This window comes from Rhagoletis pomonella, unplaced genomic scaffold (assembly GCF_013731165.1).
Source record: "Rhagoletis pomonella isolate Grant_MI unplaced genomic scaffold, Rhpom_1.0 Rhpom_scaffold_00004, whole genome shotgun sequence".
NCBI classification, from domain to species: Eukaryota; Metazoa; Arthropoda; class Insecta; order Diptera; family Tephritidae; genus Rhagoletis; species Rhagoletis pomonella.
Window position 1 is genome coordinate 11,331,587 of NW_023458558.1, and position 18,513 is coordinate 11,350,099.

The 18,513-nt window shown below is 37.6% G+C and overlaps 1 protein-coding gene across 2 annotated transcripts; it reads left to right on the plus strand.

Annotated features, from left to right (window-relative positions):
- The first annotated feature begins 1,075 nt into the window (after window positions 1-1,075).
- Window positions 1,076-5,393, plus strand: LOC118736983 (N-terminal kinase-like protein). 2 transcript variants are annotated; one of them, XM_036467180.1, is made up of 11 exons: window positions 1,076-2,058; window positions 2,142-2,365; window positions 2,435-2,761; window positions 2,828-3,128; window positions 3,206-3,477; window positions 3,549-3,697; window positions 3,764-3,928; window positions 4,000-4,145; window positions 4,214-4,342; window positions 4,447-4,846; window positions 4,923-5,393. In XM_036467180.1, exons 1-11 carry the CDS (start codon window positions 1,681-1,683, stop codon window positions 5,048-5,050), a joined length of 2,619 nt encoding a protein of 872 aa, XP_036323073.1. In that variant the 5' UTR covers window positions 1,076-1,680; the 3' UTR covers window positions 5,051-5,393. The 2 variants fall into 2 exon arrangements, with proteins under 2 accessions (XP_036323073.1, XP_036323075.1); XM_036467182.1 differs by having other exon boundaries at window positions 4,223-4,342.
- Window positions 5,394-18,513: the final 13,120 nt, after the last annotated feature.

Below are 18,513 nucleotides of genomic sequence, written 5' to 3' on the forward strand. Positions count from 1 at the left end.
AATGCACTACCGGAAATCATTTCATTGCACTACCGGAAGTACAGAGTGGAACTATTTTGACGTTTCTCTTCAGAAAGCTTTCTCAACAGATAACTATGAAAAAGAAAGTAGAACTGGGATACTATCGATAGTACCGCTACTCGATAGGTTTCGAAACGATAGTTGAAAACATCGATAGTATCGATAGTACTATCGTCGTGAGAGGTATTTGAATTTAAATGCTAAATTGCTTGAAAATTAAATAATTAATAAATTTATAAAATTTATAAATTACTTTGTAAATTAAAGAGATTATATAGAATTGTTTAAATTTGAGTGCATCAAAAAGAACTTTTTATAATAATAAAATAATCTTATTGATTTATGCGTCTGAATTATATATACTTATGTACATACACTTGCATCCACTTGAACAGCGACAGGCAAAATCTGAATTTATTTTTTATTTGGAAAAATTAAATTCGAATTTTGTTTGTCCGTTTTGAAGTGCGCAGAAGAGAAATTGGCTATAATAATACATTTGTAATACTACAAAACAAACAAAACAAAAGATATTCGTTTAAATTGACAACTCATACTTATACAAGTTCAACTGAGATCAAATACGGAGGCGCACCTCAAAATCCGGATAAAGAACATTTTACTATATTATAGGAAAACGAAAAAAGTACTGGTCAAAATAATAGCACCACAAATTTTTAGCAGTTTTAACAATTTTTTTGTTTGTTAGTGTCTACTAATTTCTTATAAAACTTGTACAAAACATAAAAAACTACAAAATCATTAAAATTTCAAGCTTTTTAATTCGAATTTCTATACAAATTTTGTGAAAGTGGTTTTATTGCTCATTAGATTTTACTATAACTCAGTGTAAGCTGATAGTTGGTAAAAATTTCAATAACAAAAAATTTTTTTTGCCGACTGTATTGTTAATTTTCTATTATAAAAAGATATTAATGTAATTTTAAGAGATGTAAAGAAGAAAGAAGTTTCGCTAAAAACGACATCGATAGTTTTCAAAAACTATCGATAGAGGCGACAGTTTTCAGCTATCGATACTATCGATAGTATCCCAGCTCTAGAAGAAAGAAGATTAAAACGAAATTAAAATCATATCGCTACGTCAGGGGAAAAGTTAAAAATCGGTTAAAAGTGCTTAAAGTTCTCAAAATATAGCCAATGACTAGTTAAAGATTATAAGAAAAACCCATATCCAATAATAGGAGTTATTGGGAAACTAAAAATATTTGGTAAAGTTTTTAATAGTGAAAAATTGTTGTTGATACTACTGGAATTGTGTGTAGAACGAAAGCAGAGCGTGAGGATAGCAAAATAAGTCGCTGGAGGAGGAGTTTAAAGAGTGAAAAGTGAAAGGGAAATTGTTGGACATCCTTCATTAAACCACACTGGAAAAGTGTTGGTGGGGTGGTACGCTTCTGGGTTAATGTTAAGACGTGCGGGGTAGTAAAACGGATAATAAAAATTTTCAGGCGATTTTGCAGACAGCTGGCACACCAAATTTGATATAAACTGTGAATAATTTGCATGAAATACCACTTGTAAATAATTAAATAATTTACAAGCTGCTCGGACTTTTACGTGCTTTTCCTGAATTCCCCATTTTTTGTGTGACACACTGTGCCCGACAACATCAACAAAATATTCAGCCGTCGATCGAAAATGTGGTCGTTCTTCTCGCGCGACTCAACCAAAGACTTTCCTTATGACATTGGCGAACAGGTGCCCGGCTTTGAATCACGCTCGATTTGGACATTACACAAAGCGAAACGCAAGGGCACACAGGAGGAAGTCTCGGTATTTGTATATGATATACGAAGTGGTTCGGATGCTAAATGTGAGTTGGCAAAAGCAGCTTTGAAGCGGCTAAAGACGTTGCGACACCCGAGTATTCTTCAGTACCTGGATTCGTTGGAAACTGAAAAAACCTTATATGTGGCAACCGAAGCGGTTGAACCATTGGGCACACATATTGATAAGTTGGCTTCTGATGGTCCCCAAAAAGACCTATATCTTGCTTGGGGTGTTTTTCAAATAACAGTAAGTATTTTTTTTTTTTTTTGTAAATTCATGTAGGAACCAAAGTTTAAAACAATACATTCATAATACGGTTTTTTTCACAGCGTGCACTTTCTTTCCTGAACAATGATGGTAATCTCAGACATAACAATGTGTGCGTATGGTCTGTGTTTGTTAACTCGTCTGGCGAATGGAAACTAGGCAGTCTGGAATACGTATCACCAGCGGACGGAAATCCCATGCCTCCACTTAAAGTGCCACCTGCATTGGAAGTGTACGATCCCCCAGAGAAAAACGATCAGAGCAAACTGAAAGCAGCTACAAAATGGTATACTATCTAATATAAAAGCATACTTATCATATTTATGTATCTATGTTTATCTTATTAACTTTTTAGTTCCGTTGATATGTGGGGCTTAGGGTGCTTGGTGTGGGAGTCTTTCAATGGTCCATTGAAGATGCGTTCGAATCTTAAGGACATTGATAATATACCGAAATCATTGCAATCTCTCTATTGCGAATTAGTAGGCGCATCACCTTCAAATCGACCTAATCCAGCGGATATCATCACCAGGTGCCGCAAACCGGGTGGTTTCTTTAAAAATGACCTGGTCGATACGCTGTTGTTTCTTGAAGAGATACAAATCAAAGACAAGGCCGAGAAAAATCGATTTTTTAGTGGTCTAACTTTACATTTGGATAGTTTTCCTGAAAACGTCTGCAAGTAAGTGTAACTAAAGAAATATACGATTTCTAATAGCTTAATTTATATGTTTACTGACTTTTCAAGGCATAAAATTCTTCCGCAACTAATTACCGCGTATGAGTATGGTGATGCAGGCTCGGCTGTGCTGGCGCCCATGTTTAAGTTAGGCAAACTGTTGGACGAAGCGGAATACCAAAAACGCATAGTACCGTGTGTCGTGAAACTCTTCGCTTCGACAGATCGTGTGACGCGTTCGCGCCTACTGCAGCAATTAGATTTATTTATTGCACACTTACAACCGCAGGTGGTAAATGATCAGATCTTTCCTCAAGTGTCACACGGCTTCTTGGATACCAACGCCACTATACGTGAGCAAACGGTCAAGGTAAGTCATTTGTATATGAAAATGTTTTATCACGAAACTTTAAATCTTAACAAATGTGTAATATATTTTATCCTTAGTCCATTATTCACTTGGCGCCTAAGTTGAGCTACAACAATCTGAACGTCGAGGTGTTGCGGCATTTTGCACGATTACAGGCTCGTGACGAACATGGTGGTATACGCACCAACACAACAGTGTGTTTGGGGAAAATAGCGCCTCACTTGCATCCACAAGTGCGACAGCGCGTGCTGGTCTCCGCTTTCATACGTGCGATGCGTGATCCTTTTCCGCCGGCACGTATTGCCGGTGTACTCGCGTTGGCTGCGACACAACAGTACTTCCTGCTGAGGTAGGGTGCTAAAATTAATTGTTGAAAGACTAAAAATTTATCAAATTATGGATTATATTTAAATTACTTAGTGAAGTGGCAAACCGAGTCCTCCCATCTCTGTGTTCGCTGACCGTTGATCCAGAGAAGACAGTGCGGGATCCAGCTTTCAAAACGATACGTGGTTTTTTGGGCAAATTAGAGAAAGTATCCGAAGATCCGAGTCTGCGTGAGACAATGGGTTAGTAAAAGTAAAAATATTAGGTAAAATGCTTAAACTAAAATTATATTTGGTTTTGTTGTTTAGAAGCTGATGTACACACCGCTACACCGTCGATCGGCAACGCAGCTGCCACGTGGGCGGGTTGGGCCGTAACTGCAGTCACAGCGAAATTCTATCGCAGTCAAAGTGATTCCTCCAGACCGCGTCCACCTTTAACAGGACGAAATCTCTCAAAGCCAGCTTCACTGGGTAAAAATCTTTGGTGTTATTTTTATGCCGTTTTGATACTAAATGCTTTGCAACACTAATATTCCTAACAGAGCAACCCTCAAGCAGTAGTTTATCAACGACGACATCAAGTGTCACATCAATGACCTCACTGGAGCATGAGAGCAACGACACTTCAGCTTCTGCTTCAGACTACGGAAATAACGATTGGGATAATGAAAACTGGGGAGAAATGGACGTAAGAAACTGTGGCTGCAAATATTCTTGAATATATATTAAAATGGTGTATCATTTATTTTTGGTTAGACATCACAGGACCCTAGTAGTCCAATGGCTGGCACGTCAAATAATGGACAAATGAATGCAACAAATGCGCTCAACGAAGTTCGCGATGGTTGGGATAATGAGGAGTGGGGTAGCTTGGAAGAGGAACCGGTAAGTTGAACCCTGGGCAAAGAGTGATTTCTCATGAATCATCGCTAGACTTTCCATATAAAAATTTTTACACTAATTGCTGAATATAATTTTGACCATTACAGGGTGAGGAGGACGAAGAGCAAGAGGAGCAGTCGCAGGCAACGCACTCGAGACAATCACCACATTCCCCGCATGCACAGTTGGGTACGCCAACAACGCGTCCTCATCAACAGCAATTGCAGCAACATCAACTAAACGAACTTATCGAACCGCTAGCGAAACTAAACACACACACAGCGACATCACCATCAAAAGGCCATAATCAGCAAGCGCTTAACTTACGACCAAAAGATATCTCGAATTTATCCATTAGTCTAACAGCAGCAACAACAACAACAGTGTTTACGAATTGCAACAACGTCAGTCCGCCGCATATTAATAACTCTACGAATTCGAATGCAAATTGGAATAGCGATTCTTGGGCTGATGGTGAATTCGAGCCTATAGATGAACCGCTGACGGGTTAGTAATATTAAATATGTAGCTAATAGGAAATTAAATTGTTGGCTCAATTGTGCATTTAATAAATATATTTCAGGGAATCCCAAACTGGATGAAGCCCGTCGGAAACGAGAGGAAAAGAAATTGCAGAGACAACGTGAGCTGGAGGCTCGACGAGCGCAACGTAATAGTGGTCCAATGAAATTGGGTGCTAAAAAGCTTTAAGATGTAAATTATTGTTATTTTTATTGAATGGATGTATGTACGTTTAATAATATTCATACTTAAATATTTGAAAGTATTGTATTATTGATTGACATACCAATCACGTGCATTTGGCGTATACCGTTGTATATTATATATAATATGTAATATGTGGCATAGTGATGGGATAAGAACGTGATGTATGTGCTATGTGCATCACACCAAATATTGTGTACGCATAGAAAAAGCGCAAGCAAAAATTGTAACTTTATAGGCACACTGAAGATATTGAAGTATTCTTTTTTATATACTTATTAAATATCAAAAAAAAAAACAGAAAATATGCTGTAAAATATATGTAGACGCAACCAAAATTTCATATTTTTATTTCATATCTCTAAAAAAAAAAATGAATAATTAAAAATAAGAAATCGTAAAAAAATAATAAAAGTGAATAGTCTTACATATACATATGTATGTAACGTTTAAGCTCAGATAAAAACTTGAAAATGCTTTCTGCAAATTTGAATTCCTCTTAACACACAAACACACATGCATACAAATGCCGCACTAACACATCCAAAATAATATTTGTGTATTTATAAAATAAACACTTTTTTTAAATTTACGTGCACCAATCTTCAACTGTGAGTAAATATTTTTACTATTTAAAAACTAGACACTATAAAACGAAATAAAAATAAACGTAGCTAGATACGAATTTCAAATTAAACTAAATTACACATTTAGTACTTCTATCACGTATGTATGTACGTAGGTTTTTACATACAATAGAGCTGTTGTGTGACTAAATCGGTAATACATAAAGGGAGTTCACGATTTATAGCATTTTGGGCGCAAAGTTGCTACAAATCGTCAAGTTCGTAATCTTCTTGTAGTTAGTGGATTTTTCTAATAGGCTTTTAGACATTTTATCAAAGCCTCCAAAGCTACTACTTACTGGCAGATGCATGCAAATGGTTGTCTTATTAAACGCATTATTGCAAAGAATCAATTTCTATCAAATTTACGCAACTTTATTAAAAAAATGGTTTTTCTTCATGATTGCGCTTATTGGATATTGATATGAGTTACCATTCGGATATAAGGTACCGATGTTTTACATCAATGCATTTAAGAAGACATCCTATGCCTGTGACCCTTCCAATCAAATCTTTTATTGAAATTAGCTGTTGTTGTTCTTGTAGCGGCACTACACAGCTTTGCCTAAATCGACTGGTCTTTCAATCGTTGTCGTCCAACAAACTCAACAAATGGCAGGCCCAGGAAACGTGCTGCTTCGACGGGATCGCACCAAAAGGAGAGTGGTGGTTGGTTTCGACGACGAACTTTCACAAGCCATAACTCTTACTGGTATTAATATATAAAGTTCTATTGCTGTAGGATGATGAAGACCCCTGACGACATGCAGTTTCGGTTTGTAAGTTGTGTTGACATTATTACACCGTACGACATAAGGCAGCACGTGTTAAAAATTAGATATATGAATGTACTTACATATGTACGATCCCTACAGGCAAAAGTACCGGTTCTTGACAATATCACCTACCGGTCACAAATGGAACATAACGGTCTTAGTTCCGGTTATTATATATGAAACCGAGCGGCCACTTTATCACGAGGTTGTCATTCTAAGTGCCCGATTGGCAACCTATATAGGCCGATTCTGAACAGAAACTCCCTGGGAGTTTTCTCTCTTTTCCCTTTCCTTGTATCACGAATAAAAATTCCCCGAGTATTTTTTATGTTAAATGGCGGTGTTGAGCTGTAAAAAAATGTCAAACAGCTTTTTCGAAGTTCCAATTTCCTCCTCCCAAATTATCGGGGAAAATGCTACTCCCTGAGGGTTAATTACACAGTACAACAAAATTTAAGATTTCAAAAATTCCCCAGGGTTTCTCAACGGTTTCTAAAGCTTTCGGTCTGCTGAATACGCAAGTGAAGTCAGAATTTTGGGATCACCCTAGGTTTTCTGTAGAGTACGTGGTTTATCAACGGTTTCTAAAGCTTTTGGGTCAGCTAAATCCGAATCTGAAATCAGAATTTTCGGTTCACTCTAGGTTTTCTGTAGAGTACGTGGTATATTCAGAAACCGGCATTTGTAGAAAAAAAATTGTATTATTTTTAAAATCATTGAACAAGTGTAACTAAAGGTTTTTGGGGTCAAGGAATCATAACCTCAAATTTGACTTTTGAAATTTAGTGTGTTGACATACATATCTATTGTAGACGCTTATTATAAAGTATATATACTTTTGTGAAAGGGGCGTGTCACATCCTATAGGATGTTGTGAATTTTTTAATTTTTAATGAAGACATATCCATGGTAGACGCTTATAGTGAGGTATATATGAATGAGTTTGTTTAACGGGGCGTGAAACATCTTACAGGGCTCAAATTTTAATCAGCTATAACTTCCTAACCCACATGACTTGGAAATTTGGTGAGTTGGTGAGAAGATCTATGGTAAACGCAAGCCGTCTACGTTCAGAGAATATCAATTTAAAAATTAAAGCGCATTTCATTTTTCTTTCTGTACCTTGATCCGCCTAATCTTAATAATGTATTAAAGAAAGTGAAGACCAATATGATTGCAGAAAGAATTATTACTGAATGCGGCAAAGGAGAAGATGTGTTTCTGTCGGGGAGTCCACATACCTTCCATTAAAAGTATTAAGTATTCTCTGAGGCTTTGCTTTGACATATGGTTACATACATATATGTCGGCTGCTCAAGAGTGGGATGTCCGAATAGTATTTATGTATTTAAAGTATTGTTTATAAGGAGGCGTTAAATGAAATAAGAAAAATTGTTTATGTCTCCTTTAATTTATGGGAAACTGAAAATCTTTCTTACTGTTTTCTTTTTTTTTTATTTGTTTACCCCGAACGACGTCGGATTCTCTGCACCATAAATTATACTTTTGCAAACAAATGTACCGAAAGATGGCGCTGGAGTCGAGATATTTAGAGAAACCGTTTTTATTATACGACCTGGATTAACGGGTATTAACTTTTTCTAAGAAGTGATTCTGCAAAAAAAAGGGACCCAAAACATGCATGGTGCTGGAATCAAGATATTTAGATACTCCTCTACAAATTTACTTTTCAGATGACCTATTAAAGCCCCATCCTTACTATTTGTTGCTTAATATATCGCACACCTAGATCTAAAGTACGATCAACTGGAAAAAAAATTATGGCCATTTTTTTTTGCATAACTCAAATCATAGGACTTACATCTAATTAATGCGAATAAATGTTTCTTCATGATTATATACATTAACTAAAAAACTACTGTTATACCTGTCTTTGTATTAATTATATTTCCCTCTCTGAATTTTGCGTTAGTTCACTTTAGAAGTAGGTATGCAATATATTAAGTAACAAATAGTAACAGCTTGTACAGGGCATCGATAGCCGATTTGGTTGATGACCAACTACTCACAACTGCCGCGGACATACAAGGCGGGAGTTCGAATACTTGTCTCGGGAAAAAGTCTGATGATGTTGAAGTGATATTCACCAAAATAGCTAATACTTATACCTCAGCTGATTGTAGGTTGTTGTTGTTTTTTACCAACCAAATAAAAATTGTTCCAAATACGTTTTTTGCGTAGCAATAAATTTATATTGATACAGTGACGTCTGTATGCGGTCTTCTTCCTCGGGAGATACAAATTACCGGAGAACAAACTCCCCGGGTGTATTCAGAATCGGGCTGATAGAAACTTTTGGGACCAGGCTATGATAATCTGATATAATATAATTCAAGTTCTGCGCGTGATTGTTAGGTTAGGTTCCTCATTAGAGCTGGACATTTACAAAGAAGGTGCTCAACTCTTTCCCACTCATTTACGTCTCTGCAGCTTCTACAGAAGTCGTTGTAGGTGATGCACAACCAACTGACCAGTGCCCAGTAATAAGTTGTGCATTCTCTTACGGTTGTACACGGGCCACATGAGTTTGGATATACGACTGCCTGTCGCCGTGCGCCACCTTTGATCCGATTTCTAAAGATTGTGGAGAAAGATTCTCTATGTAAGGTTCCATTTGAGAGTGAGATTCGATTCTCAATCGAGACAAATGTGGAACCCTTTCTGGCTGCCTCGTCTGCAGCTTCACTTCGGGGAATGTTGAAATGACCCAAACTAAAGCTAGATCGAGCAGACTAAATACTTACTCAGCTTAAAAGAACCCTACACTCTTTGATTAGTTTCGACTTTGTACTAAAGACGCCAAGTCTTTAAGGGCCGCCTGGCTATCTGGGAAAATTGCTACGCACTCGCCGTGACGTAAGCCACTACATCCTAAGAGACGGCAGCCTTCAGCTGCAGTGAATTGAATTGATCTTAACCCCAGAGACTCGGAGTAAAGGGCCTATGGAACTCTACTTCAGGTCGTATGTAATCAGAAGTCATTCCCATCTTAGGTGGCAATCAGAAATTATACTGCTATTCCCGATCTTTCTTTCTTCCCATATACCCAGTTCTTTGAGCCTTATAGCCGATAATGATGCGTTTTGCATTGTGTGAAGGTCTGTAGGGCAAGTTCCCATTGCCCACGTGATCCCGATTCATGCTGCCCTGTGAACTCTGCCTAGTTTTAGCCACTCCACTATACCAGGGAACCGTAGCATAAGATCGGGCGTACAACCGCTGTGTATATTCGGGGAGCACTTTTCGACTAAGACTTCATGTCTTCCTAAAAAGCCGCTTAGAGGATTAATAGGTAATTCTCGCTTTCTTTACTCTCTCTTCAATATTTATTTTCCAACTAAGCTTACTAACTAATATGACTCTCAGATACTTTACTTGTTTGAATAATCGTAGATTTTGTCCCTTCAGCTTTGGTAATTCAAAGCTAGGGACTTTACGTCTGGTCGTAAAGAACATTAATTTTGTTTTCTCTGGGTTCGCTTTGAGATCACATTGCTCAGCATAACGGCATAGTTCGGCTAAAGTTCCACCACCCGGTTACGAAAATCACTGCATCATCAGCGTAGCCCAGTCTTCTTATACTGCCCCGTGGTTGAGCTTGAGTAGTATTGAATTGATGGTGCTTAGCCATAAAATTGGAGAGATCACTCCACGACAGTCGGGTCTATGTAACCGGAATAGCCCAGATTTATATCTGGCCAAGACTGCCTCTCCAGCAACACTACTCCCTAAAACTTTGAGGAATTTGTATGATGTTACAACAACAACAGATATCACTTCACGCTAGTGAGTTCCCCTACGAACTTTCCTTTTTAGCGTGTAGCTTCCAAGTTCAGCTGAAATCGTTCTGCTGCGAAGCATCGCTATTAGCCATGGGTTTATAGACACTTCGACGTTCAGCTCGTTTTTGGATAGTGTCTACCAGAACATTGTTAAAGGCTCCTTCTATGTCGAAGACGGCTGCTAGAGTATACTCATTAAATTCGAGTGACGTGATTGTTAAGTTATCCTTTTTTTATTTTAAATTTCGCTGGCGTCGTACTTTTGCTGTTCAGTCGGCTTTTTTCGAATGAGTTAACAATTGTTGGATGTAAACCAAAATGACTTAATAACCCTGCATCGCCAAAGTAGTTATCAAAGTAGACTCAAGCGGTGGAATAAATTATCACAATTTTTCTGCAGAGATTTTTACCATGTAGAGCCCAATCGTTGCGAATCTGAGTTTTAGGTTTTTCAAACATACATAGGTTAAACTTTAAGATTGTGAACTCTAAAAGGCCCATATTATTTAGGACGCGATGTCTAAGCTATACAACCGCTCGAAGGAATGGTTCTTTACATCCTGTATAAAAATCGGTATATGTGTTTCCGTTTCTGTTAGGCAAGTTTTCGCGCAAAAACAAATATTTCACGTTCCGCTTATCAAGCGATGGCCATTGTGATCACGATACTCCGATACGTTCGGTTTAGTCTACAAGTTGTGAGTAGCTAGTCTGGACTTCTCCTCTTTTTGGAGAGCAGGGGGATCAGTGAAAATTATATAGTGGCACTCAACTCCGCCAAGTTTTCTTCTTATTCGGCATTACAACCATTTATCTTTCTGTTGCCAGTTGCTCATCCCGAGTGTAGACAGACTCTTGAGCGCTAAGTCCTAGTATTTATATTCGTTGTCCGTACCGAAGAAGGATATTTTCATCGGCGCGTCGTTACACATACGCCGTCGTTGTTGCTGTTACAGCATACCAATTCCCCAGACTTTTTGGGGAGTATTGCTGTAGTGACAGTCCTCGGCCAGATATAAATCTGAATCCTTCCGGTTACGCAAAGCCGACTATCGGGAGCAGTTATGCGCCTAACTATCGAGGTTATCACTGAATGCTACTCTACGTTAGTAGCTATTCGAGTTCAGTGGACGATTTTTCGCAGATTTCACTAAGCCTTGGACTGCGATGGATTCAGTGATAGCCGCGTATTCCTATGTCCCCGATGTAGGGAGACATTCTATCATTCTTGTCCTATGTCGTTAAAGAGCTCGCGCTTTAATTGGGTGATAGCTTTCATAGTTCCCTCGAAAGCTTCACAGCCTTTTAATATTTGTTCGTCATCGTCCGCCCTTTTGTACCAGATAAAATGATGATTACTTTTCGGAGCCTAATAACTAAGTATTTATTGTAAAAGATCCTTTTCTTGCGAATTGGTTCCCTTCCTAAACTCCCTAAACATCATTACGCTATCGCATTCAGCAAAGGTTGGTAACTCAAGTACGTTGTCTAAGAGATTGCTGAATGTTTGGCATGTCATATCCAGTTAGTCGTTGGTGAACTAAGGGCCGCGACTGACCTGACTGTCTATAACAAAGGCGAGTTTAGATCTCAGAATAAAAAAAAAAACTGCATTAAACAGGAATTATGTAAATCAGATTATATTCTAGATGGTAGACTCAGCAACTTGGCAGCTGTGCACAAAACCTCACTGGGTTTACTGCCATCTCGGCTTGAAATAAAGGCTGTTAGATGAACGTTTTAAGTCAATCTCCAACCAGACCAACGTGCCTTAAGGCGACTGGTTATTTTAAAGGACATTAAGTTATAGTATAGGTTATATCGTGGCTGACCTTAGCCAACTTTGAAATGAGGCACACTTAGACCGCCATGGGACCGTTCTTCTTTCCACAGAATTGAAACCGATTTGTCGTTCTGATTAAGATCACAAACGCATAGATGCTAGCTGTATTCAGCTCAGCCAGCCACTCAAGAAAGTGATGATGGAACGAATGTCCACGGGTCCTGGCCAAAGTGGTGCAGTCACCCTTGCTCTCTTCTTGATCGTGCTAACTACGATGTAGTCAATCGATAGTAGCCAATTTTTTGTTTGCATGCAACCCTATCAAATAGCGGCGTATATCAAACTCGATTGCATGTGGAAGCAGTGGTCGCTCCAACCGGAAGAGTGTGCCTGACTATCAGGCAAGATAGTTACTGCATGTAGGTTAATAGCTGTTAGAAAACCGTGATTGAGAAAGAGAACTTGAGAGTATGTCCTACTTCTTATCTTGGATCTGATTTGGAGCCCACCCTGTAAATTGCCGCAGAATCAGGATGCAGGTTCAAGACTAGGTGCTTTCCTCAAGCAGACCTAGATGTGGCCCTTCTTAGAAGGAAAATAATGCTACTACACCTAAAGTGCACAGAAAGAACTTTTAAACCTTATAACACACCACTTTATCAACGCGTTTAAGCTTAAAACTGTTCAGAAATTCCCCTTATAAGTCCGCCGTAATGGCGGTGTTGAGGGTAGAGCCCCGGTGATCATCGCGCCCGCAATGCTCTGAATATTGGTCAGAAAATCCAGTAAATTATTCGAGTCCATGCGATTCAGCTGTCCTATTACAGAAACGGCATGAGTTTGTGTAGGTGACTTTTGCTAGTTGCGAAGTTAATGAGTTTATCAGATCTTTTTCTATTGTATCCCCCTTAGCTTCTTTGCTTGACGCTGCCCAGTGACTTGGTTGCAGTGCAGTTTTCTATTTATTCTTTTCTTTTTTCATTAACTCTTCTCTGATAGTGTGTGATTCCCAGAGTATATTATATCTACTCTGGCCTGCTCTTGAGTACGACTTCTCGGGGAGTATCATGGTGGCTGTGGTTTAACACCCACATGTGGGTAGAACCAGCCTTGGTTGATTCGACGTGGAGTTGCATTCCAACCGGGACCAAGAGAAGGAAGACCCTGTTGTTTGCCGCTAAGGCATTTAGTCTCTCTACGCACCCAGGAACCAGTGCAGACTTGATTTCATAAGAATGAACAGCAATAATGCGGCTTGGTTATCGCTTAGTATAAGGATGTGTTTATTGCTATGTCTTCACTGAAGATCACTCTCTGCATACAGAGTTATGGCGTGAACCATCGCTTGGAATATATTAGGGAACTCCATGGGAACTGCGATCTTTGATATTGGACCAACGATGCCGGTGAAGTTCTGCGTATATCGTCTCGTGGGAATTGATCGGGGATATCTGTTCCCGGACCTTCTTCTACCGACCCTTCTCTGGTGAACTTTATTAGGGACCTTGGCGCCTGGTAAAGCAGAATGTGACCTACAATCACTGTGTATATCAATTGAACAATTTGGGACTTTAAGGCAAGCAGTTATATATGACAGGATATGAAAATGGTAACAGAGGAAGAGGAAGGCCTCCTCTGCGTTGGAACGACCAGGTGGAGAAGGGCTTGGTGTCAGTTGGTACAAAAGAGAAACCACTGGCGTGCCGTTTTGGACTCGGCTAAAATCGCTTAGGCGGTTACAGCGCCACTAAAGAAGAAGATTTTAATAAACCAGTGAGGGGGGAGACACGGACTTTTAGATGTATTTATACAAAAAAAATAATTATTGGTTAAAAAGTAGTGCATAGACACTGTGACCAATAGTAATCATGACTTACCGCCACTGCATGGTTGTACGTCATGCAGAGTCCGCAATAACCTACGGACAAGTTGTCGGATGATGCGTCTGACTACGCTGAGCATGCTTTGAAGTGCTATCGAATTATTACTTAAGAAAATTGTATTATATGGCAATTGAGAAGTGCATATGCAAAAATTGCATAAAGGAAATATTTGCACATACGGCAGTGCATATCGTGCATTTAGGCACTTGGTGTTTGTAGTCGCCTAAACAGTACTTTTTGAGACTATGTATGAACCCTTATATAAAACCTTATGTCAATTTTAATTGAACATGTACTTACTTCGCTTATACTGTGGGAGGTAGCCCGATGGATTTTGGAAATCTGTACATGAAGCGACTGCTTAGTGGATTAGTCAATAACAGCAGCAACGATTTCCCAACGTCATTTGTTCGTGTTTTGTAGGACGCATAGCCTGCGCATTCTGAAGCACTTCAGAAATTAAGGGATATTATTTGGCCATCATCAGTACAAAAAGCCCTTAACGTTATGTATGGAAAGCTTTTATTGTATGTTGCATGTTTTTAGACGCAATATTTGGATATTTTCGAATGTTTCATTAAATGCCCCATGAACTCACAATCAATTGAGTTTTGCTAAGTTTTGACAATTCAATGTTAAACAGTATTTGTATGCCCTTTTTAATTAACGGGCAGTCCCCAAGCTAATCACTTAACGATTGCTTTAACTACTGCACCTAAAACTATGCCACAAAAACTAAAATGTAAGTGCTCTAATAATGACAATTATCATTGTTATTGTTATGACTTATTGAGTAGTAGTTAAAACAATAGTCATGTCATGAGTTTTGTCATTGCTGTGGAAATGGGCAGACATTTTAACACAACAGAGCAAAATGCGCTCAGTTTTCCAAACTCGATGCCGGTTTTGATTGAATTTTTCTTGCCTTTACGACTAAAAAATATTGCAGTATGTATAGTAGTGCGATTATAGAAATCTAATAGGCAAAATTACTTTCTCTAATAGTTTATAATGTATGGGTCCAAAAACAGGTAACGAAATCGGAAGGGGCTTAATAAAAAATCGCATTATGAATACGATATGTTTACCTGTAGGTATTGCATATTTTTAGCAGGGACCGAAATCAAAAGGTATGATCGAAACTAAGTAAATGTCATTCGCGTAGGTTTGTTCCCAAGAACGCTTAAAACCCAAACCGAAAAAGAGAACAGAGAACAAAATGGGGAACGTCTTGGGAAAGTCTAAGGAACTTTCTCTCGAAGAACAGTTTAGGAAGATTATGCGCTAAAAATGTACACAGAGCTTCTATTTACCTTTCAGCAAAAGCTGGAGCTAAGTTTTGTTATAATTTGTTAAAAAAAAACCTTAGGTAAAGTCGCCCTTGCCCATATGATTATCATGTGCTAAGAAATAGTTGTTCGCATTTTCTGACAAACGTATTATTTTGAGTTGTGACTCTTTTGAAGACGGTATGCGAAATGTTCTTTGAACTAGTTATTCGCGAAGAATGGAAGCGAGAATAATATGTTTCTCACAGCGCTGCGTTAGTTTGAAATGTTTGAATATTAAAATTAATAAAATAACTGAAAGTCAACGAAAGACTTAAGATACGAACTTTGCTGTTTTTTTCATAGAAAAAGAAAAACTGTTTCATAAATGGACATGAAAATTGAAATGATCTAGCTTTCCTCTGGCTTAGAATTGCCAATCACGATAAACGATACTTCATCACAACACACAGACGCCCCACGGTGGAAAAGCTCGACACGTATTACATACGGTGGCCAGCTTTCTGGAGGCAAAAATCGGGACATTTTTAAAGCATCGAATCCGGACACAAAAGTTAGTTTTTGGAATTAAAAGACATAATATCTTTTAATACAGTTTTATTAAAAAAAAAAAAACAAAGAGAAAAGACTTGCAAAAATGTATTGACATAATATATACGGTGGCGAGAATGTAAATAGGGAAAATACATTTTAGCAAATTTCGGCTACTTTTCATTGTTTAAAAAATTTTCATTCTTTTTTTTATGAAAATATAGCTTACTATCTAAAAAACCATGTAAATCAAAATTTCAAACTTTGTAGAACATTTATAAAAATTTAACAAATTTTAACAAATGTTGATCCAAATTTTTCATCAGATTTTTTTAGAATTATTTTACAGCTTTGTAGGCCATTAAATTTTAGTAAAATAAAGTGCAAGTTTGGTGTATCTTTGATTTTTTGCAATTTTTTGTTGGCGCATTTACTTACATGCAAAGTACGTTCGACAATTTTTGTTTTTGTTGTATGGAGAAAATGAGCAGCACCGTGCACAAAAAAAAAATACCAAATTACAAAAAAAAAAATCCCAGCCACTTAAAATTTGCACTTTGAATTGAATGGGCCACAAAACTGCATACTCAGAATGTTTCTATGAAATCTAACTAAAAAGCTAAACGTTTTGATGAAAATTTGTTGAGCTTTACTAATTTTGTTAGACAACGAGCTAGACTTTCATAAAAAAATAAATCATGTAAAGGGATGTAGCCAAAGAATGGTAACATATCTATTCCCAATTTATATTTTCGCCACTAGCTAATATTTTTCATATCCATTAATTTTTTGATGGAATTTGCATTATTTTTTATAATTTCACAATTTTCTCAAAATCGGTACTGTCCCGCCAAAATCGGTACAAATGGTCACCGTATCTATATAAAATGTGGCAAATCGTATTAAATGTGCTTCGAGTTTGCTAAAAATTGTAACGTGGAGTTAGTTAACTGCCACGCCGAACAGCCATCCGATCCTCTAAAATAGCATAAAAATATAAAAAGATTGTGTAGATTGTCGCCTTGCTCCCTCCAAACTAGTGGGATATCCGATTACAGTGAAATTCGGTTTGTAAGCTACAAGTCAATTTTACTAAAATTGGGTAGTATATCCCATTGCCGCCCACTAGTGAGTGGGAGGGGCGTGGCTGATCGCTAATCAACAATTGCTTTTATAATTCTTCAGCTATCAGACCACTGTGTGCTCTTCTTATTCTTAACGTCAATTTCTCAAAACTTTTGCTCTCGTTTTGTTCACTAGCAGAACGTTCCTAAGACTCTTATTCTTATGTGATCCTCCTTGTAAACGTTCTCGATACTTTCGTTCCCGAAAGTTTTTTGTTCTTTTTTGAAAATTTAGTTCTTTTTGAAAACCTTTTGTTCTCATTTTGTCGCCGTTCAAACTGCTCTCAATACTTTCATTCCCGTTTGGTCTTTTTCGGAAACGTTCTTGAGAGTATATTTTGTTCTCGTCCAGAAGTAAACTAAAACCGTTCTCGGTCCCTGATTTTTAGGTGCAAGCGAGAGAAATTTAACAGCTTGTAACAAGAAAATGGATTAAAGAACGCTACGTACATACATAAGAACATACATACAAATCCAAAGAGGAGTCAACTGCAGACAACATTTTTCGAATATCACTTAAAATACAACTAACACCTACATATAGATAATACACAAAGTGACATACTTACATACAAACAGTAGCATGTGTGTGTGTCTTTTTCGAGTTGACGAAAATGCAAGTTCATCCAAAAACGCAAGAACATCAAAAAAAGCGCTATAATCAACTTACATTCCTACATATGTATGCACATTAGGTTGGTACAAAAATACATGTAAAAAAGTGAAGTCGGAATTTTTGTGCTCTCAACCCCTGGAATCGTTCTATATCGAAAAAAATATACCCCTGTTTTTTTTTTATTTTCAAATGAAAAAATATGTGGAAATCGCTCAAAGCGCTCAAAGTTTTCCATGTATTTTTTATATGGAAAAAGACAATTTTCGTAGACATGGTATAGAATTCTTGAAAATCAATATTTTTCGATCGGGAAAATGAAATGAAGAAAATGCAATGCGCTTTGAGCGACCTCTAAATAGTTTTTGATTTCGAAATAAAATAATGCGGGTATATTTTTTCGATATAGAACAATCCTAGAAGGTGAGAGCATTAAAATTCCAAGTTTACTTTTTTTTGGACCACCCTAATGTGCATACATACACTGGAGGCAGAAAAATAGACTGGCCTTACTTCGACCAGTTTTGGCTATATTTCTTTGGTTTATTTTATGTTTAATATCTTTTTACAAACCCCACATAAATACATAAATCCACATTTCAAACTTTATACAAAAACTGTAAAAATTCAATTAATTTTGGCCAAAATTTCGAACTTTTTATTCAGAATTTTTAGATGTAATATTTTGTATGCAGTCTTTCAGCCCCTTCAATTTTAGTGCAATAAAGCGCAAGTTTCAAGTGGCTACAAAATACCGTTGATTTTTTTGGAATTTTTTTTGTTGGCTGCAGTCCAAACCTTTTATAAAAATTCTGCATAGAAACTTTGAAATTTGGGTGAAAGTTTGCTGAACATTACCCTATCGATTTTCAGAACCAGCACTTTCCACTTAAGGCATTCCAACCAATTTTCCAATTCTTAGGGCCAAATGCACAGTGCGTAAATAGTTAACTCAGAATCGGCAGTTAACTGGAGATTTTCAGTAGTCATGCTTTTTCCGAGGATCAGGAATTCGAAATT